The 22,477-nt window shown below is 47.9% G+C and overlaps 2 protein-coding genes across 8 annotated transcripts in view; both read right to left on the minus strand.

The window, feature by feature from the left end:
• Window positions 1-1,268: 1,268 nt before the first annotated feature.
• Window positions 1,269-2,306, minus strand: MAGEB17 (MAGE family member B17; the record flags this gene model as incomplete). Its single annotated transcript, XM_082716534.1, has 1 exon — window positions 1,269-2,306. One exon carries the CDS (start codon window positions 2,304-2,306, stop codon window positions 1,269-1,271), a length of 1,038 nt encoding a protein of 345 aa, XP_082572660.1.
• Window positions 2,307-7,816: 5,510 nt separating this feature from the next.
• The window catches only part of GRPR (gastrin releasing peptide receptor), a 276,159-nt gene continuing 261,498 nt past the window's right edge, over window positions 7,817-22,477 (minus strand). For 5 of the 7 annotated variants that reach the window (XM_082717031.1, XM_082717028.1, XM_082717027.1 and 2 more), the window contains 3 exons: window positions 19,661-20,012; window positions 17,728-18,107; window positions 15,627-16,136 (listed from right to left, as the gene is read on the minus strand). In XM_082717031.1, the coding sequence (XP_082573157.1) occupies window positions 16,004-16,136; window positions 17,728-18,107; window positions 19,661-20,012 (865 nt within the window). In that variant the 3' untranslated portion in view covers window positions 15,627-16,003. Of the gene's footprint in view, window positions 7,967-15,626; window positions 18,108-19,660; window positions 20,013-22,477 lie in introns of those variants that run through there. The other 2 variants (XM_082717032.1, XM_082717033.1) reach the window with 2 other exon arrangements.

Consider the following 22,477-nt stretch of genomic DNA (forward strand, 5'->3'; position numbering starts at 1 on the left):
CACAGGTGTGCAAAGGGCAGTGACTTGCTTCCCTCTCAGCTGCCTTTGCACGGAGCCCATCTCTGTTTTTACTCATTTCACCACCGCCAAAAATCTGGACATCAGTTAGAGTTTGCCATATGACAGAAGAATACCCAGTTTAGGTTTCCTTTTAATGGCGTGGCCAATACCCCGCCCCGCCCCAGGCCAGGACAAAATGGTTGCAGACTCTCACCCTGTTCTGGGAAACTCTCTGGACTCTGAGTGCGCAAAACACCTAATGAGAGATTGTGTTCACCTTCCCCGGGGAACAGAGACCAGGAGTCCTTCTAGCCCTGCCCCAGGTGTCTGGGGACTTCTCTCTGGTTTACTGCATCCCTAAGGAACTGTTAAGAGCAGTTTTCCATTGCAGACATAGTCTTTCCATCGTGAAGCCCACCATCTGGGGCAGACACACTTCAAACTCCCTCCCAGAGAGGGACTGGCAGCTTCCTGGGCTCCCAGATTGCCGTGTTTCGGGAGATTGACCCTGGACTGCTTTTATGTAGAATCACCGCCCTCCTTCTGCCTTCTGTTTACTGTCCTTCAGGATTAGGAGTGTTCTCACCCTGTTCCTTATCTGATAGCTTCTCTTGAACTCTAAAATGTTACGGGCAGGGGCTGGGTCTTTGTGTACACGTCCTAGAACTAGTGAGAAGCGTTCCAAGGAGCAGATGCTCCATTCGTGTCTGGTGAACGAAAGAGATGGGGAACAAGAGTTCTAATTCATGACAATTTATTTTCTCCCACATTCTTGAAAAGTAGATTTCTTTTAATTCAACCAAAAGAAAGAGCAGAAGAAATAAGAAAAACCAAGAATTAACCACTTTGTACTTTTTTTTTTTTTTCACGATCTTGTTATCCCAACATTCTCTCTGTGTGGTTCTCTTACATTTTAATGAAAATCCCTTTTCTGGTGCTATGTTTTTCTTGTACTGGATCACAGTAGGAGATGCAAGGATTTTCAATTTGTTTTACAAAATACAGAAGCATTACTCTCAAATTTGATAACCAGCAATAAACATGTGAGCCACGTTATTCATAAACTTAGATTCTGAATTTAAATAAACCTTTTTTAAAAGAACACATTGGAAAGATAAGAAAAAAAAAAGAGATAAACCTCTACGTTATTTATGAATAACAAGAACACGAAGAAAAGATATATTCTGCTCTGGCTCCACCTGACTCCCTGCTACATTTGGAGGTTGGCAGCCCTTTCCAAGGGCAAGGTGAAGTCCTTGGCTTTGACTTCACCGAGGCTGAAGGGGGCTGATGGATGTGGCCTTGGAGCAGGCACTGGCTGGGGCATCTGGGGTAGCCTTGGCCGCCAGGCTGGCCTGGGCTTGTTCTTCCTCATCTCTCAACGCTTCTTCATACTGGCTATGGAAGGCACTGGGGATAGTATCACTGACTTTGGCCATAAACTCCAGGACTTTCATCTTGCTGGTTTCCGCGTGGGCTCTTGAACCCCACAGGAACTCATAGCGAGGAGGATCGCTGTCGGGCCCCTGGCGGTACTCCAGGTAGTTTTCCTGCACCAGATCTTCGGTGATGAGCTTCCTGGGCTCCCCAAAGAGGAGGTGTCTCCTCCCAGCGTAGACCCCCAACACATTCAGGAATTCCCACATCTCCTCCTCCGAGGCGTGGTTGCCATTCATGAAGATCACACCCAAGAGAGGCATCAGGAGCCCATTCTTGGGAAAGCCCACGCCATCACTCAGACGCCCGTCGGTGGGAAGGCCCACTTTGCTAACAAAGGCGTAAGTGTGACTGCTGGGGTCGACCTCCTTCAGCTCAAGGCCAAAGACCAGCTGAAGGCGCTCAGTGGTTTTCCTGAGGATCTCAGGGAATTGCTCCTTGTACTGTTTGTTGATAACCTCCAGCATTTCTGCCTCTGTGATGGGCTCCTTCACTTTATACTTGTACAGGAGAAAATGCACCAGCATGCCTGCCTTCTCGGTCAGAGGATCTCTGTGAGAGCTCCCAGGGGAAGGCACGAACTGGGGGAAGCTTGGACCTTCCTCCCCTTGGCTCTTGGCACCTTCGTCAGAACTTGAGCCTGAAATGTTTGCGTCAGGACTGCCGGTGGATCGGGCCCTCTGAGACTTTCGGGGAGGGCCCGTTGCAGGAGGGCTTGGGGGCGCACCCTCACGAAGAGGCATGGGGGACGAGGGAGACTCTTCTTCCACTGCTGCAGTGGCCTGAGCTCCCCCGAGACCCTGGCTCTCACCTCGGGCCTGCCGGCGTTTCTCACGGGCACGGAGCCTGCTCTTCTGACCTCGAGGCATGACTGTGGTTAGGAACAGCAGGCAGGACTGTGACAGGAAAGTGCCTGGTGTGGGCACCTGGAGGAGGAGGATAAAAGGGTGTGAGTCGCTTCAGCAAGGAGATGTCTTTGTGGCTTTAAATTTGCTCCACTGGAGGTGTCCTTGAGGGTGCTGCGGTAGGACCCCACAGGGCTTCTGTCCTGTCAGTCAGTCTGTCTCCTGAGGACCCGGTGGAGGAAGTCAGCTTGTCTTGGGCTGCAGTCTGCCAGCCCCAGCTGGGAGCAAGACCGTCTCTGATCCAGCGCCACTGCTCCCTAAGTCTCCTCTCGCCCTAACAGCTCTGCGCATGGCTTTCCCGGTTGACACCACAGGAAGACTTTCTGCAGCCTCTCTGTTCTGGAGTGGTTTCTCCCACTGGATTTTTACCTTCATTCCCAACAGGGCCTGGGACTCCTCTCTCTGCTAAACTGGGGCAACCACTGGATTTTTACCTTCATTCCCAACAGGGCCTGGGATTCCTCTCTCTGCTAAACTGGGGCAACCAGTCCTTAAACCAAGGCTCTCATTTATTGAAACGCTGCAAACTGAACTCAGGGGGCACCTGAATCTGTCAGCTCTGCCCTGGGCCTCCCAGGGGTGAGGCTTGGTGTATCCCTCCCCATTGGGGGCTTGACTGGTCCCCACTGCCTCCCTCGATATCTTCACCTTGACACCTGACCCGTCCTGGGGCTCCCCCTTCAGTGGACCTGAGCCCATGCCGTTCACCCAAGGTCTTTGCTTAAATGGGACCTCAGAGTTGGAAGTTCAGGGTGAATTACATCCCACCAATGCTGCTTGGGTCCTACAAAGGGTGAGAAGAGGATGGGGACTCTGTGGGATCCCATAGCTCTCCCCTGTGTCACTAGCTCAGTCCTCACCCAGAATTCTGACCTTGGCTCAGGGTTGGACTTCTGAATCCCCATTCTACTGAGCTGAGTCACCCAGACTCAGATCAAGGTCTTCTCTGAGTCACTGGAGAGGAAGCTGGGCCACACCACATCTGGATATAACTGCCTTGAGCCTCCTGGAGCTGAAAGCACGAGTTGCTTTCTGGTCTGCCCCCTCTTTTGGGGGGAGGTCCTCTCATTAGCACTCAGGGTCCTCAATCTGGAATCGTACTAGGGTATTGGTGTCCTCCTGCTGAACTGGGGCTACGTAGACGAGGCCTTCCTCTCCCTGGGACATTTCAAGCAGGTCAGCCCCCACTCCCGGCTCTGCTGGGACCTCTCAGAGCTGGGGGGCAAGGGCACTGGGTGGTTGTGTCAGTACATATTCAGGATCTCCACCTTCATACCTGACTAGTCCTGGAACTCTGCACTCCACTTATTAGAGTTCATGCCCTTCAGAACAAGGTCCTCCCCTCCCGAGTTCCCAAACGTAGAAGTCAGGGCGAGCCTCGGTATAGCCAAGGCTGTATGGGGCCTCCGAGGGCTGATAGCAGGGGCAGGACTGTTTGGGACCCCACTGATGTATCAAAACCTGGGCCTCCTCCTACGTCTGGGTCTCTCGGCCTCACACTCAAGTCCTCACCTCCCTCCGTCGCTAGACAGGGAGCACGGATGCACTGCATTTATCCCTGCCTGTTGCTCTAGTGGCGGATGGCCCCTCCCCGGTATGAGGGAAAGGTCCCCTCATTAGCACTCAAGGTCCTACCAGGACTCCAGTTAGGGCCCATGAGTCTCCCTGTAGCAGAACTGTTGCCACCCCCCACTTCGGCCTAGGCCCTCTCCTCCGTGGTGCGCCCAACAGAAAAGCCAAATAATTTTGCCAAGGCTCCCCATGCTGAGGCTAGCGCGGGACTTCGTGGGGCTTCCTTGGTGCTAGGCAGTGGTTCCTTCAGTCCACATCCAATGCCCTTACCCTGATACCTGAGCAGTCCTGAAATTTCCCTCTCCACTAACTCGAGCTCGTCTGTCAGGCTAAGTTCCTCACCTTCCAGAACTTTCAAAGTGGAAGTCAGAGTAAGCCACATCCGGCCAAGTGCCCTAGGGGTTCCTGAGGGCTGTCAGCAGGGGCGGTACCACGGCAACCCAGTGATATCAACCCGAGCCGGGGACTCCTTCCTGTACCCACTTGAGTCCACCAATCTCTTGAGTGCCTAGAAGAGCAAGTCGGAGTGCACCACATGTGACTACCATTGCTACGGACTCCCAGACCTGGCAGCAGGCGTAGGACTCCGGGCACCCCCCCACCTCTTTTGGGTCGAGGTCCTCTCTGTAGTATTTAGGGTCCTCACCTGAATTCCAGTTAGGGCTAGAACTCTCCCTCGTCATGACTGTCACCGCTGCCTTTCTACCAAGGCCTCTGGACAGGAACGAGGAGTTCCTGGGCTGCCCGCTCAGCTTCCTGCTACAAAGAACAGGGCGCTGGGAATGTGTGACCCTCTCCCCTGGCGGGGATTAGCTCCTATCACTAGGTCCTCGCATTGGCTCTTGTTAGTTCTCGGGTTTCCTCCCTCTGTAGGATTGGGGCCCAGTCCCCCTAGATTAAGGGCTTCCTCTTTCTGAGGCCCTGCAGGCAGAAATGAGGGGCTTCTTCGGCCTGACAACTCTGCCTCAACCTGGGCCTCTCAGGTTGCGAGGTGGGGGTGGGGGTAGGCTCTGTGGTGTCTCCTCCATTAGCGTGGGGGTAATTCCCTCATTGCTCCTTAAATGCCATCGCCTTGACACCTGGCTAATCCTGGGACTTCACTCTCAGGAAACGTGGGGCTCTCCCTCTCAGGTCAAGACCTTTATCTCCTGGGACTACAGAATTAGAAGTTGGGGTTAGCCAGATCGAGACTTCCCATGACGGACAGCCAGGGCAGAACTCCACGGGACCCCACTCTTCTGGCCAGATCCTCCCCTTGAAGACTGTTAGAGGCTCACACTACCCCCTCTGCTGACCCCCTCTGCTGCCCTCCTTAGACCAAGGGTCTCGTGTTCCTGACAGTGCTGTAGGGTATCAGGATATGTAGCTGCACACGCCTGCCTGGGACCCTGTAGGTCTTCATGCAGCCGCATGCCAGTCTCTGTGCGTTGTCTATATTCTGGAATGTTCGTCTCCCCAAGTCCTCCTACATAGGGATCCTCATTTCAGCTCCTGTCTCCTTGATTAAAGGCTTTCTGGGAAATGCCACATCCGTTCAAAGTCCTGAGCAGTTTCCCAGCTGTAAATTTTGCAGAAAATAGTTCCTTGCCACAGAGTTATGAGACCTGAAGAAGCTATAGCTTAAGATAAGAGTCCTAGGGCAGGTGATGTGCTCTCACCAGCCAGAGAACTTTGGCTGTGACTTTGACTCTCTTAACTTTCTACAGGGAAGGGTCAGAGCCTCAGGATTTTGGAGCCCCTGTTCTTTAGACGTGCTGTGACACTGCATATGCAGATGATCACCTGATTGCCAGATATTATCTCTTTTTTTCTTTATTCACACTCCATTTATTTTAGAATTCTTATTGCTCTGGTAGTGTGCGCCAATGCAGCAGTTTGTACACAGCCTTTTCTTCTCATTGCCTGAGATACATTTAATATTTATTTATTTACTGTAAAGATTTTATTTATTTATTTGAGAGAGAGAGAGAGAGCGCGCACAAGCAGGGGGAGCAGCAGAGGGAGAGGCAGAAGCAGGCTTCCCGCCGAGCAGGGAGCCCGATGCGGGGCCCGATCATAGGACCCTGGGGTCATGACTTGAGCCAACCGCAGATGCTTTAACTGACTGAGCCCCCCAGGCGCCCCACAGATACACTTTAGAGCAGGGAGAAGAAACGTGAATTAGGAGATACAAGGCATATTTCCTTATTAAAATGAACCCCTAAGCCGTGGACTGAGTGTGTCTCTCCCAAATTCATGTGCTCTAGCTTTAGCCCCCACGGTGATGGTATTAGGAGTTGGGGCCTTTGGGCGGGGTTTGGGCCGTGAGGGTGGAGCCCTCAGGGATGCGAGCAGCGCTGCCCTTCAAGCGCCCTGCGGAAGATCCTCGGACCCCTTCCGCTGTGTGCGACCAGCGAGAAGGAGCCATCTCTGAACCAGGAAGTGAGCTGTCACCAAACCCCAGATCTGCGGGCCCCTTGATCCTGGACTTCCCACCCTTCAGAACTGGGGGAAATACATCACTGTTGTTCATAAGCTACTAGTCAATGGTATCTTTGTTATAGTAGCCCAAACGGCCTGAGACATCTTAAAACAAGTGTGAGCACTTACAGGGATGTACCTTCAGGAGCTCTCAAAGGCTCACCTGTCTGTGGTTGCGGGCCAGGGAGCTCTGGTTGCTGTCACTAGTGGCCAGACCAGGCGCGGTTGTTCAATACTGATGAGTTCTGTCAACATTACTTGGTGCTGCTGATCAGGGCGCTTTCTTACAGTCTGGGCTTGCAGACTGGACAGCTACCTCTTACAAACACTGACCTGTGTTCAGATGCTCGCACCTCATGAATCTTCTCAAAGGTGCTGACCAGCCTAGAGCATGGTAGGAGGGATGCCGTGTGCAGCTGGAAAGGTAGTCCTGGCCCAGGAATGCATTTTCACTGTTTTTTGTTTTGTTTTGTTTTAAAGATTTTATTTATTTATTTGACAGAGAGAGATCACAAGCAGGCAGAGGCAAGCAGAGAGAGAGGAGGAAGCAGGCTTCCCACTGAGCAGGAAGCCCGATTCGGGGCTCGATCCCAGGACCCTGGGATCATCACCTGAGCGGAAGGCAGAGGCTTTAACCCACTGAGCCACCCAGGCACTCCCACACTTTCCCTGTTGATGAGCGCCTCTGTGCACTGCAGATGGAGACTATTGGACAGTTCCACTGGGAATGATAATAAGTAAGGTAGATGTTAACATTTGCCTAAAAGGCAGAATCGACAACTTTGACTCCTCCTGCCTCATTTTGCCTTATGCAGGCTTGGGCTTGGTTGTGAGAGACTGACCACATAGACCCCGACAAACGGAATTTTGTGGGTGTCTATCACTGATTCAGGCACTGTGATAGACACTAGGGCTAGAGAGGCAGGGAGGGAGAGCAGGAGAGAGTGAGAGAGACTGAACGATTCTAGCCCCTAAAGCGCTATTTCAGTCTTGTGCTGGGAAGTCTGCAGCTGTAGCTTTCAAGCCAAATCGAGCCCACCGTCGGGTTTTGCAAATACAGATTTGTTAGAACACAGCCACGTTCATTCATTTACATGTTATCTATGGCTGATTTGATGCTACAAAGAGAGGGTTGAGCAGTCTTGACAGAGACTGTAGATCTCACAAGGCCTAAAACATTTGCTACCTGGCCCTTTTCAGAAAATGTTTGCCAGTCCCTGATCTAGGGGGAGAGACCAGCATTCACACAAGTAAATAGGATTCAAGGCAGCTTAGGATTAAAGCTAGGACCCCCGCAGAAAGTGCCGATTGAGCGCAGGTGAGCAGGAAGGCTTCACAGACTGAGCTGAGCTTTGAGGAATGGGTTGGATTCAGGCCAGCCGAGATGGAAGAGGACATCTCAGTTGACGTGGTCTTTAACGTTGTCTGCTCACTGCAATCCCTTGGGGAGCTTTGACTAGGACTGCCTGGTTCTCCCCTCCTGGAGATTCTGATGCAGTTGTTCAGGCAGGATGCTGGGCATCAGGATCTTTCTTTCTTTCTTTCTTTCTTTCTTTCTTTCTTTCTTTCTTTCTTCTTAAAGAGCAGGAGAGCTAGAGGAGGGGAGGGGCAAAGGGAGGTGGAGAGAGAATCTTAAGCGTGTTTTGAGTTTAGATGAACGGGAGAGTTTTGACAGCCATTACAAGGCAAAGGGAACACAAAAAGAGGGAAGGGTGTTGCGAGAGAGCGATTTTAGTTTTGAATATAAATGACCAGTTAGCGTGTAAGTGGGACTGGCTTTGATTATTAGGCACCTGCACAATTTGGAGTGACCCGTTTTCTGTATTCTCTTAAACTGTGCAACAAGGCAGAAACTTTAAGACAGCATGAGAGCTAGAGACCACTAGGGCGTTGATGCCCCTTTGTTCCCTTCACAACATTCAGGTAGGACCTAACTGGTTTTCACCCTCCACTTGTAAGAGATTTTCCTTTTTCATCTGTCCGAAGAGAACCACACCCTTCTGCTATCAAGGGACAGCAAGCAAGATTTTGCCTGCAGTCTCCATTCTGCTTCTGAGAGGGCAGGTCCAGTGGAGCTTTTAACAACCTCTTCTTGATACTTTTGTTATGCCATCTGGTGGTGTCCACACATTTCCTCCAACCTTCTGGAATCTCTTTCCTCATGTGGCCTGTTTACCACTTTAGTCATCGGGGCCAAACTCCGTCCATACAGAGTGGCCAAATCCCCCAGTGTCCCCTCCTTGCTCTCCAGGGCAAGGAGGTTATCTAGGTCTTACAGGCCTGGAGTCATCGCAGAACTCATCACACAGGTGCCTGGGGGCTCAGTCATTAAGCGTCTGCCTTCGGCCCAGTCGTGGGATCGAGCCCTGCGTCGGGCTCCCTGCTCAGCCTGCTTCTCCCTCTCCCACTTCTCCTGCTTGTGTTCCCTCTCTCCCTCTCTTCTCTCTCTGTCAAATAAGTAAAATAAATAAATAATTTTTAAAAAAAAGTTTAAGGACTCATCACACAACTGATTATTTTTCCTTTCTTGTGGTCTACCAATGAGGTCAACTAACAGTGGCACTTGTCTGAATATGCATAGGATTCACTTGGGGAATCTGTCAAAATTAAAATGCAGAAGGCTGAGGCAGGATCCAAGAGCCTGCATTTGTTTAAAAGATTTTATTTATTTATTTGAGAAACAGAGAGAGAGTGAGCCAACACTTGTGGGGGGAGGGGCAGATGGAGAGAGAGAGAGAATCTCAAGCAGAATGTACTGAGCACGGAGCCTGATGCAGGGCTTGATCCTACACGTCTGATTTCACGAGCTGAGCCGAAATCAAGAGTCCGACACTTACCGCACTGAGCCACCCAGGTGTCCCCCAAGAGCCTGCATTTTTTAAAAAAGATTATTTATTTATTTATTTGACAGAGATCACAAGTAGGCAGAAAGGCAGGCAGAGAGAGAGAGGGAAGCAGGCTCCCTGCTGAGCAGAGAGCCCGATGGGGGCCTCGATCCCAGGACCCTGAGATCATGACCTGAGCCGAAGGCAGAGGCTTTAACCCACTGAGCCCCCCAGGCGCCCCGAGCCTGCATTTTTTAACAGGTGATGTCAACACTGCCTTTCCACAGACAATACTTTAAGCAGCAATATCCTGGAAAACTCCTCAGGAGTGGACCCGTGAACACAGACTGTTCTAGCAAGCAGCACACTGGGGAGTCAGAGCTAGTCCAGTCCCTCTGAGCGACATGGAGGGGCACTGGGCTGTCACAGAAGGTGCGAAGGGACCCCCGGAAACATAAATGTCATAAATATCAAGTGACCTAGATAAAATGCTTGACTTCTCTGATTTTTATAATATTGAACATAGTTCAGTCCATATGCAGGGGACAAGATGCCTACTTTTGTGTCATTTTCTTAATAAGATGTTATCTGATATCTCTTATATTAGAAGCCAAAGTTTTTCAATATTGAGCCCAGTGAACAGGAAGGAAGGTTCTCTGCCTGATGTGTTCCCAGATAGCCGTGCATAGATTTCCCTTCCCTCTAGCAGAAGGGCGTGATGAACCTCCCCTCATCCATGCCAGCTCCAAGCCTGTTGTTTTCATTTCTCTGAAGTCTGATGACCATGTGGAAACCCAAATCATGATGCTCTCTTTAACTTCCTCGTTGGTGAGATGTGAAGTTATGTCTGGGCATTCTCTGGGGTATCTTCCACCTTCAATAATCCAAAACTCTAAGGAGAACGTTAAATTCTCAGTATTACAATCTATGCATCAATGAAGCCACTTTTCTGACATGGCAGGCAGTGTGCTTACAAAGAAGTCAGAGTTTCTGATAAGAAAATTCACCTGGGCTTTGGATAGAGCTCTCAGCTATTAACATGGACCAACCTTAAATGCCAACTGGATTTTTATACCCCGGGTGTCTCAGAGATACTCGTCTGCTCATCTTCCCATGTAACCCAGGAAAGCGAGAGATGCAGGGTCTCCTTTAGGCACAATCACGAGTCACCTCTTTAGCTATTTAAAACATTGACACGTTCAGACAGCACTTACAATTTAACGGTGGGGGATCCATCCGGAGAGCCTTCTCCCAAGATGACCCTGTGGTCGTGATCATAGGCACCCCTGCACTCTGGGGCCTCCTTGGCATGGCTGTCAGTGTACCCCTCGAGGAACTTGTTCACTGTATCTGATAGGCGTGCTTTCCTCACCTGGAATGCAGGGCGCTTCAGCAGCCCCCATTTGCAACCAACTGTGTTCTCTCTTTCGTGCTTTCCTGCCCTGTGACGGCTAGGGCTATCCCAGAAAGCAGAGGTGCTCAAACTTTGGTATTTAAGGCCTAAAATGAGCGATTTGGAGTATCCGTCAGATAATACAAGTGTATGGTCTTTATTTCTGCAATTCCACATTTAAGATGTTTTCCTACAGGTGTATGATTACGTGGTATTCTTTGCAGCCCGGTTCCTCATAGCTAAATACTGGAAACAACCTAAGTGTTCGTCAAGGGGGGACTGAATAAAAAAGTAGGAGATGCTATGCAGATCGAAGAAAGAATGGGGAAGAATGTTGGATAATGATGTGGATAGCTCTCCAAGATAGGGAGAGTGTGTAGTGAAGCAAACAAGGGGCAAAACAATGCATATAATGTGCTACTATGTCTGTAAAATGGTGCTGGGCTACAGGAAAACACGTATTGTATTTACTGGCAGGTGCATAAGAAGTGGCCAGTAGCATACACATCTCACAGCATAGCCACAGTGGTCACCCATGGAGGAGGAGTGCCGATGGCGGCTGGGAACGGTGAGTAGCCTTAGGACTTTTCCCTGAATTTGTTTTCTTATGCTTTTGATTTTGAATCATGAGAAAAGCTTACTTATTCAAAAGTTAAATATATATCTTAAAAGTTTAATGAAACAAAACCCTTGCGTTTTGAGGAATCACCTGGGGAACTTGTCTTAAAATGCAGATTTTTAGGCCAAACCCCCAGATGTTCCATCAATTGGGAATTGGAGAATCTGCATTTTGCAACAAGCAGCCTGGATGATTCTAATGTAGACGGTTCTGGAACAGAAGAGCCCGGGAGCAGATGGCCACTGACTATATCCATGCAACAGCTTTATTTTTATTGAACACTGAATACATGCATCTGTCCATTTAATAAATTATGCTTTATTATATTAAGAAATAAAACACATTTCTTATCTTTTATGACTTAAATATTCAGCTACACTGATTTGACTTAATGTCACACAGATCACATACAATGTAATAGAAGCACTAGAAACATGTCTCAGAAATACTAGAGTACAGTCATTGAGCACACTTCAGAGAATTTCACATGGTCACACAGTTAAGTTTGCACATTTAAAAGAACCTGAATCATTCATATTAATATTGTGAATTTCTTATAAATAATTCATTAGTCTAAGGAGTCTAGGCAAAGCCAAGCCATGACATTATTTATACAAAGTACCACACCTGGAACTTGTTCTGACTTATTTAACACAGAGCACATTTTTGATGCAATAAATATTTACAGTTAATAGTAACAAGTACAATTATAATTTACAAAATATGAGCCTAATATTTAAAACAAAACAGAAAATGACATAAAGAAGTTTGTGCCATGTATTTTTACAACTCAGGCCTTTTCAACAAATTTTATTACCCAAAATTCTGCTGACTTGGATGCAAGAAAGGTTGTGTTTGAATCTGTTAACCCCCAGGTTATGGGCGTAAGGGGGGATTTTTTTTTTTTTATCACTTTTACTTTCATAATGTTATACATTATCAGTATCGATATATCAATAGCACTGGCTAAAACTTTAGCAAAGTGATGAAAAAATACGGATTCACAACAGTCCTAAATTATATAATGTACCTTGAACACTGAAATCCCAAGGTATACCAAAATTTCAAGCTCATCTGGGAATTAATGAGGTGTTGAATGTGTGAAGTTTTACTGTCCATTAAAATGATCCTTTTAAAAGACCATAAAATTATGCGAGTCCTGCCATGTCATTATATGGCTCTGGGAATGAATTTTAAATTTGGAGGAAAAAAGGAAATAATCTTATCTTCTAGAATGTGAGCTCAGAACGGGCAGAGAGACGATGGAATCTATGCTTTTAACAGGGCACCTAGGGCTAGGCACTCAGATGCCTACGTGCATACCTGAGCTCATAACTTAGTCCAGGAGCTATTTTCTGTTAAAGGCTATTCTTATAGCCTGGGTCTCCAGGCTTCCAGAAGACCATCTGCTGTCATACCTTACTGTTTGGGAGGGGAGGGTGGGAATGGGGAAGGGGTTCTACCCTTCCTGATACCTGTTCTCCAAAGAATCCGAATTCAAAGAAGGATGTCTGGATTGACTGTTCTCCCTTGGGTCTCTGTATACGGCTGTTTGCCAAGGTTTTTTTTCTCCTTGGTTAGTCACCGAACCAAGTGGGAAATTCTTCCCAGGGCTTCCAGTTGCAACTGCATTGTGTCTCGGGGGCAAACCGACCGGACAGACTTCTCGCCCACCTGCTCTGGGCTACGTTTCAGCCTCTGCCTGCAGCGAATCCTTCACTTCCATGCTCAGAAGCACCTTCCATGCCTTTGTGTGTATCCCTGAATCAGCCTCCTGGGTAGCTCGTGCCTCTGGACAAAGCTAGAGTAAGGAATGGGGCTGTGAGTTACTGTGAGCTTAATTTCTCGCATGGGCTGGATTTGGGAAGCGGTGCTGAGCAGTGGAATGGACAGGGTCTTAAGAGAGATCCAGGGCCCCGTTAATACTCTGCCATTCCGCTGTGCCCTGTGACCTCGGGAGGGTGACGGGATCTCCCTGAGCCTCAGCTTCGTCATCTGAACCCTCTCCAGGGTACTCGGGAGCGAGAATGGGAATGGGCTCAGCACCGCATTCGGCACATCACTGGGGCCTGGTGAAGTCGAGCCCCCTCCTTTCCAGCACTTCTCGAGCCACAGAGCTCCACTGAGGTGCCACACAGATCCGATGTGTGCTGTGGCTTGTGTTTTTACTCCCCAGGCTCCCGCCCTTGGTCTCTTAGACTTCCGTTTCAGTGTCATCGGCGCTGGTCTTCGGTATCACAGAATGGCCGTGAACACAGATGCAATCACATGACGGCGGACCATGTGAAATCACCCTTTTGTAGGTGGAATATGCTTCAACATCTGTAGCCTCACCGTCCCTGGGTCTTTTCATCTAATCTAGATGGTCGCTAGTAAAGGCCATTTACAGATTTCCATAGTGAAGGATATTAAGCAACTCTTTGGTGAGCAGGGAAGGCTTGGATTAACAATCGTGGACTTGCAATATTTTAACCAGGGGCTCTTAAACTTCTAAAAAACCAGATAAATTCCACTGAGTACACTTCTAATGTGGTTTCAGAAAGGTCTGTTCCTGTGCGCGGTTTGTTGACTGTGCTGGGTCTATTCCGCCGGCCTTCACACTCGGCCCCTACCCAACAAAAGGGTGTCTTTGAAGAACAAAGTTATGGTGAGAGGTGGTTTGATATTAAAAGTTATTGTGTTTGTGTTGGGGGCTGGGGGCTCTGTCAGGGTGGGGGCCAAGAGGAATGACCGTCACAGGCAGAATAAACTTGAGCTTGTTAGGGCTTGGACACAAAACCTGGCCCCAGGAGAGTGACTGATTTCTTTGTTTTCAGCGGTTAATCCATTTTATGAAGATTCAGCTGAACTTGAGACAACGTGCAAAATGTGCTCCAGTCCTCCCAGCAACTCAGGGTTACTTCAGAGCCGCTGTCTAACAACAGCTCCTCTGGGTCCTGGATGTGAAGGGCAGAAATGGCAAGAAAGTTTGCCACCGCCAATCCCGCCCCCCCCCCACCAACTCCCCACCACAGAAGTGAGTACCGCTCAGCTCATTCAGCTCTCATACGGTCCCGGTCCCGGGGTCATCATTTCTATCTGGCTTTTAGGAAAGTGACTTAGCCACCTTTTAGTCCACAGATTGAAGAGGTCATTCAACGTGTAGTCCCCAAACAAAGCTACACTCTATTTCTAGAAGACATCGGGTACAGGATAGACTCTGAAACCACTCACCACCTCTACTTTGGGTGTAAATGAAAAGTATAACTTCAGTGTGCCCGTGTCCCATGGCCAAGTTCATTTATTTCTGTTCAGCGTGCGTTTTCGTAACAAGCTGAGTTTGGGTCATCCGAAGCAGCCTCTAAACTGATTCTTCACTTAAGGGTTCTCCATCCTTCAGGATGAAACCAAATTGTTTGTGTGGCCAAGAGGGAAACCCAGGGCTCGTAAATGAGGCAGAAAGCCAGGTGCAGTGCGGGGAGTTGAGGGCAGCCAGAGGAAGAGGGTTGAGCCGTCCACATTTACGGGGCCTCATCAGATCGCCAGCAGGGAGGGGCCTCATCTGCAGCAAGCGGGACGCATCATCTCGCTGTGGAATATCGCTCCTAACAGCCGCGGCGCCTTCCCTGCGGGCAGCGGCCGTTGGTGGGAAGGCTGCCTTGTTTATTGCTTAATCTATCACTGTTGAGCTGCCTGCCTCAGGGAGGCTCAATTTAAGATAGATTGAAAGGTAGTGTCTGTCAATTGAATAAACACAGATGGTTTTCCACAGCAAAAATTGATTTTTTTTTTTTCCTCGCCAAAGACATAAGCGCTAAACCTGATTATCTTTGGAAGCCAGGCGTGAAATGTCTTAGCTCCAGCCCCGGCCCATGCTCTGCCCTAACAGGGAGGTGATATCACTTGGGGGCCGGGGTGTCTCTCACCATAATTTCAGGTTCTTGAGGTGGAATAAGAAGTTGCTGTCCCCAGAGAAGGGCCCGGCTCAGTCCCTCGCAATAAAAAGGTTTGGGTCTATCCATCAGTGGATTCACAGACGTTTTAGCAGTCCTGGCTCACTGGCGGGCAGAGGCCTTCTCCGACCCTTTCATTTCAGGTCCCAGAGAGGTGGTGAGATTAGCCCCGGGACACAGAACTTGACGGAGACTTCAGTCTCCTTGCTGTCTGTGCAGAAGCTAGGGAGGAGACCGGTGCAATCGATGCCGCGGTGTTCCCTGAAGGAGACATTAAGACGAGTCCTACTTCCAAAATGTCTTTGAAAGCAGGTCGATCAGAGACGCTTGAACAAGTCTCACTGCACCCAGAATGCTAGACACTGCAGCCCCTAACTAGGTAGGTACGAAGTGGCTTCATACATACAGTTTTGAAGAAATCCAAGGGTAAAATCGTGGAGCGCTTGTTCACGATGATGGGGGAACGGAGGTTGGGGGTGTGCAGGGAGGAGACCCACCAATAGGCTGTCTTATGTGTCTTTCAGCTTTAATCCCCAAATGTAATAAGCTAATGGGAGGTTTTCCACACAAATGGTTCCAGTGAGCCCCTGGAAAGGATGGAATAGTCGGTCTCCTTCCGTTCCACTAACGGAAACAGGCCTGTGCATGCGGGCTGAAGGATTTCCCAAGAGGCGTTGTTGCAAAGGTAACAGAAGCGGGGCAGCTGTGAATGGGAGGGCTGTATAAAGGCTTTAGAGACAGAACTAGAAACAACAACAAGACCCAAGGATGTTGGCAACAGAGGGGCCTTAATACTGACCTCTCCTGCTAGAGATGAAAACACGAGTCGAGACAAGGGAAACTGATAGGTAAACTCATAGCTAGAGACAGAGTTGGGATGCCCAGCTAAGAATCTTGGTTCTTTTCAAACTGTCCAGTGTTGTTATCCATAACCAGGAAAGCAGGTGGGTACAGAAGTGAAGAGGTCTCACTCCAACTGACAGTTCCTTCTCACTTGGACAGAGAAAACCAGAACGAAAGTCATCTTTGGATGTGAGGGATACACCTTGGGGCACATTTTGCAGAATGTGGGTTAACATGTTTGCCACCTGTCAGAATCAACCCTTTCCTGGAGTCAAGAAAAACTTGGTTCAGGGTTTCCAAAGTAAGATCGTCAAATCTCTTTGCTCAGAAAAATAATAAGATTTCAGTCCAGTATTTTTCTGCACATGACCTTTTCATAAATGCTCCTCTTAACTAGAAACTTAATGTATCTGTAGTGTTTTATAACTCTTTCTGAAAGCTAAGCCCTCTGTAAATTACTTAGACATATTCAAACAGAAATATATATTACATACCTTTTATTCATTTCCTCCCACAGATTTTAGGTAAGCCTATGTTAAATGTAAACATGTTTCTGTTTCCACTGAGATGTGATCCCCCCTCCCTTTTTTTTTTACATAAGAAATTACTGCTTCAGTGTAGCAGACAAGGACAGCCAAATCTAAGTCAATACATTTGGCTGAAAACCTGTATACCAAAAGTGAATATTATACTTCATGTACTTATAAATGATGAATTGAAAGCATGATCAAATTCTTCCCTACAAGGACTTCTCTTTTATGGTAGAACTAATTATACCATGGCTCTGAGTTAGAATTCAGAGTCTGAGATATCAATCCATAGCCTCGTGCGGATCTTGGTATATGTGTCTACGTGTTTGGCTGTGTTTTTGCCTTAAAATGATGTGTTGAGTGTTTGTCCGATGTCCCCAGGAACATCTTTTAAAAACAGTCAACACTCAGGGATTTGTTTTAAACTGGCTTCCAGTGTTACCAGTTTGGGAATGGTCCCTCCTACAGGGGACTTTTTCACAGGGCTGGCTTTCATGTTAGGTGTGTAAAAAACAGTTCCTTGGTTTGTGATTATAAATATTCCTGAAAAATTACTCAAATCATATTTTTAAAGCACTAGTTTCTGCTTCAAGAAACGATAAGGTGAAGTCTTTCACTTCACTTTTAAAAGTGAACATTTAATATATAATTGTTCTGCTATATAAATCTGGCGGTTCATATAGTTTCTATGACTTAATTGGCCATACTTGTATATCAGGGCTTGTTGCTTAAGATAATAATTTCTCGGGCGCCTGGGTGGCTTAGTGGGTTAAAGCCTCTGCCTTTGCCTCAGGTCATGATCTCGGGGTCCTGGGATCGAGCCCCACATCGGGCTCTTTGCTCAGCGGGGAGCCTGCTTCCTCCTCTCTCTCTCTGCCTGCCTCTCTGCCTACTTGTGATCTCTGTCTGTCAAATAAATAAATAAAATCTTTTTTAAAAAAAGATAATTTCTTATTCCCTTTTCTAAAAAGGGACAGTTGGCTCAACATCAGAAGAACATTCAGAAGTTGAAATGGAAAATATAAGCCTTGATGGGCCTTTCAAACACCACAGCAATCCATTTGGGCTTCTCTGCAACTTGCCTACAAATTCATAGCCTTTCGAAGGCTCTTTGGAGGGTACAGAGACAACAGATGTGAGGGGTTCTTTACTAGCCATAAAGCAAAAGCGGGGCCCCCGGGTGCCAGGGTCAAGGATCAGCCTAGACGTACCCTTCATGACAGATGTTTCCGTTGATGAGGCTGAAGGTGGCCACAGACGGATTGGTGCTCTTAAAGGAGGTCATGCACGTGGTACTTCTGCCAGTGCTGTGAGAGCGGGTCATCAGCCCAGGCCGGCAGCAGAGGAGCTGGGTGTTGAATTGTTTCCTGAAACTCTTGCTCAGCAGGTAGAGGGCGAAAGGGTTCACACAGGAGTTGGTGAAGGCCAGGAGGCGGGCGCAGATGCTGGTGATGAAGTGGAGCATGGAGGTGTCCACCTCGGAGTAGTGGTAGGAGCGGTACAGGTAGATGATGTGGTTGGGGAGCCAGCAGAAGGCAAAGAGGCCCACGAACACCAGCACTGTTTTGGCGAGGCGCTTCCGGGATTCAATCTAAGGAGAGAGTCACACACACGGAGACAGAGGGACCAAGGGACAGTGTGGGATGTATGCAGAGAGACAAAAATGCAGCCAGAGGGGGGGGAAAAACAGGGGAAAAAGAATCGGGGGAATAGATGAGCTCACAAAGGCACAGAAAAAGAGTTCAATGGGAGAAAGAGGACAGGAGAAAATCCAGCAAAACGAGAGAAGAGCAGCAGAGACAGACGGAGAGAGCGGGGAAAGTCAGAAACACAGCGATGGAAAAGCCGGGAAGCAGAATATCGTTAGAATGCGCCGCTGAGAACAGATCTTTAAACAAAGCTGATTACATGCTTCAATGGATTGCACAATGAAATTTTAGTAAGTGACCTCTTTTTCCTCAGGAGAGCCCTGGTGCACTTTATCAGCCATATGACTTCATGTCTTTCTTGGCTCCACAGTTAATCATTTCTTACTTCCTCTGATGCTCAAAAAAGCAGCCAGCTTTGTTCTTTCTCATTGGCCAAGCCAAAATAACTTCCTGTTATTATTATTTTTTCCTATTATTATTTTTTTAAATCTCAAGTTATTTTCTGGGCTATACCATACAGGAAGGTTCTTAGAACTTTCTGTTCCCAGCGCCCTCTGCTAATTACTACAAGGGGAAACATCTTTCTCATTTAAGCCTTTGAGGTACAATGGATGTTCAGTATTGAGAGGTCTTTCAAATGCAGAGAGACAGTTTCACTGAGAACTGTCACTCTCTCCTCATAATGGAGGGGGGAAAAGGAGGGGTACTTTAAAGGGTAAAGCCACCGAGTCAGCTGTACGTTTAAACAGATGGGGAGTCTTTCTGCTTTTTCTATCATAAATACCACATGACCTACATTTTGACAAGAAAGCAAGAACTGACAAAGTGGAGAAAGCTGGAGCCCCTGGTTTCTGCTCTTCATACCTCAAGTGTGACATTATGCGGTGTTACGGGGAATGGGGAGGGAGTCTAACACGTACGGAGGGCAGTCTGCATTCTGCGCTCCAGGTCACACAGCCTCACAGCCCAGGGCTTATCACCCTATATCGTGGGTGGGAGAACTGAGAGCCAGAGTGTGTAAGCAAGTTAGTCATTAAGTTTGGATTTGAACCCAAATCGATGTGAGCCTATCTTAACCAAACTACTTCGGTTTCTTCAACCGGCCTCATTTTCCTATTCTCTCTGCTTCGTTCCCATGTGGCAACCGTCTTCCTATCCAAAGAGCTTGACTGGAGTTTAAAGAAGTCACAACCCTAGGAGTTCAATATTTTATTTTGTTAACAATATTTATTCAGTTGTTTCTCAAAAAGAAGCCCACACTTCAACTCTTCCAGATTCTCAACACCTCCCTAGCGTAGGTCTTTAGTAAGAAAACAAGATTATAAAGAACACCTGAATTCCTGGGCTTCTGTGACTAGGAGTTTCCATTTAGCATCACCCACCTCCTCTAATTACAGAATCAGGTGACCGTGACCACCTAAATAATGTGGTTGTCAGTGGAGTGCAAAGGGGACCAAAGCCCCGAAGAGGAAGTGAACCAACCCTAAACACTCACCTGCTTCTTGACATGTATATTCCCTTCCACAGGCAGATTGTAAGCACTCTGGATCAGATTTCTAGCAATGAAGTAGTAGTAGACAGAGATAATCGACAGTGGAATGATGTAGAAGACCAGGAAGGAAGCCATGGAGTGAATTTTGGGGTGCAGCTCATTAGAGTGTGGGTATGGGGCACAGCTAATGAAGGTCTGGTTGGTGCTTTCCTCATGGAAGGGATGTAGATCAGAAAACACAGCCTCCGGGATGGCCAGAAGCATGGAGATAATCCAGATCAATGCGGCTTTGAGGCAGATCTTCATCAGCGCGTGAGAGGCCTGGATATCCATTGGTCGGACGATGGCTTTGTACCTGGGGCAGAAAAGAGCCAATGTCATGTATCAGTTGCCTAATATTATTGTGGATGCCGGGGCTGGGACTCGGGCGAAGCAAGCCAGGCAGCTGGGTGCAGTATTTCAGGGTGTGCTCGCTCTCAGGTTCATGCAAGTGCTGACTCTGTATTCATACAACCATGACAGCGAGTGCCTCGTTTCATGTTATACCCGAGTACCTTGCTCTCCTTATCCTAGTCCTGGCTCTGAAGGCTGTGTTTCCCCTTTCTTCCCACAGTCCCTCCTGAGTTTAAGAATGCTTCTCAGGAAAACGGAAGCTCCTTTTCTTTGTTTTTTTTTTTTAAGGTTTTATTTATTTATTTGTAAGAGAGAGTGTGCACACAAGCAGGGGGGAAGCAGGTTCCCTGCTTAGCAAGGAGCCCAATGCGGGGCTTGATCCCCGGACCCCAGGATCATGACCTGAGCCGAAGGCAGAGGCTTAACCCACTGAGCCACCCACATGCCCCGCTCCTTTCATTTCTCTTCTTAAATCATAGAAATTAGTAACAAGCATGTTTAACGAAGGACACAGCAGGCACCTGGCACCTGGGTGGCTCAGTGGGTTAAGCATCTGACCCTTGGTTTTGGCTCAGGTCATGATCTCAGAGTCAAGGGATCAAACCCTGAGTCAGTTTCTATACTCAGCATGAAGTCCGCTGGAGATTCCCTCTCCTCTCCTTATGCTCTCCCCCTGCTTGCACTCTTTCTTTCTCTCTAAAATAAGTAAATAAAAATCTTTAAAAAATATAAAGAAGGACACAGGGGCAAGAAGGTTGGGGGATTTGTTTGTTTTTGTTTGGTTTTCAGCAAAGCCTTCATTTTGAGTATTCAAATGCAGTTTAGGAAACCTGAAGTCACCGAGTATTTACATATCCCTCTTCGCTTTTTCAAAGGGTGCAGAACAAACAGCCCACAGAAAAACTTATACCAGGAGCATCCCTGTAATTGTCAAATTAATCTTCGCCTGCTCGCCTTTCAGTCTCATCTTCTCTTGGAGTATTTAGGTCCCTCCTGGGTTCTGTGCTATATGTGCCCCATTTTAAACTGAGTGCTCAGGGAAGCAGACACTGAGATGGAACCAGAGGGACAAAAATTTATTGGGGAGTAATACCTGTGAAAGGCAAAGGGAAGGAAGTAATACCGAATGGTAGAGAGCTGACTCTGATGCAGCCCTGACAAGGTCTACACCAGGGAAAGTGACCAACCATCCTAATTTGCCTGGAAATTTCCCAATTTTAGCACTGAAAGTCCTACATCTTGGGAAATCTCTCAGTCCCAGCAAACCAGGACAGCTGGTCACCCTATACCAGCCTAATGGGGAGCTTGGTAACAGAGATTGCCCAGCGGAGGGGTCCTGCCTTGGATGGAAATGGCCAGGCCTTTAGATCACCACTTTGCTTAGTCATGGGCTGGGGCCACCCCAAGAGTGCGACCTTAGTTACTATGTGGTTTAGTCACTGGGCAGGAACTGACCAAGAAGACCATGACCATAGCTTGAAAGCAGAAGCTGGAGGCTGTCAGCTCACCACAGTCCCTGCAGCGGGATAGTGAATCTTTTCTTCAAGGGAGGTCTGAGCAGAGCATCTCAATGTCTGCCACAACTCCCCGAACAACACCTAGCACCAACACCTAGCACACAACACCAGTCTTGTGTGCACTTGTCAGAGAACCCACTAGAGAATGAGCCTCTGGTGGGCAGAGTGTCTTCCATCTTGGCATCTGCTAGTACTGTGATCTGCGCACACTCCACGAATGTTTGTTCAAACGTGAGCCGTGATCGTGAGGAAGTTGTGAGTTGGGACCCACTAAGTGTGAGAGTATTCACTGATGAAAATGCTGTGTTAAAACTGGTTCTACCACTGATACTCTTTTATGTGATGGACTTTAGTGATAGGGGAACACTTGTTTCTACTTGCTTCTGTGTTGATTAAACTTCCATTGGGTTACCACTCTTTGCTGCACCCTGATGCCTCACTCACTCTCTGCCTCCTTCCAGGGAACGGGGAGTGAGTTATTAAGAGGTTAGTTTGAGAAAAATAACCTGGCCTATACACTAGGCTCAGAGAGGCCTATGGTTGTCTAATTGTCCCTGACTAGGGGAGTGGCACATGTAATAGAGGAGATCAGGTGTTTGCAATTCATTATTGCTGTGGACCTAAGTCACAGTCTCCAAATAGATTTATCAGGCATAGAAGCAATTATTTTTATTGTTCTCGATTTCTTTGTCTAGCTCTCTGTTCCCAGCTCAGGTAGAGAAGAGAGGGCTCTTATTTCATGGGCACCCCCAGCACTCCAAAACAATACTATAGTCCTGCTTCAGTGTACCTCAGTTTGCTTTTTCCATTCACAGACTATATTAGTTCATTTTTAAAAAGATGTTATTATTTTGAAAGAGAATGAGAGAGAGAGCCTGAGATGGGGGAGGGTCAGAGGGAGAAGCAGACT

This window comes from Mustela nivalis (genome assembly GCF_964662115.1).
Source record: "Mustela nivalis genome assembly, chromosome: X".
Classification (NCBI taxonomy): domain Eukaryota; kingdom Metazoa; phylum Chordata; class Mammalia; order Carnivora; family Mustelidae; genus Mustela; species Mustela nivalis.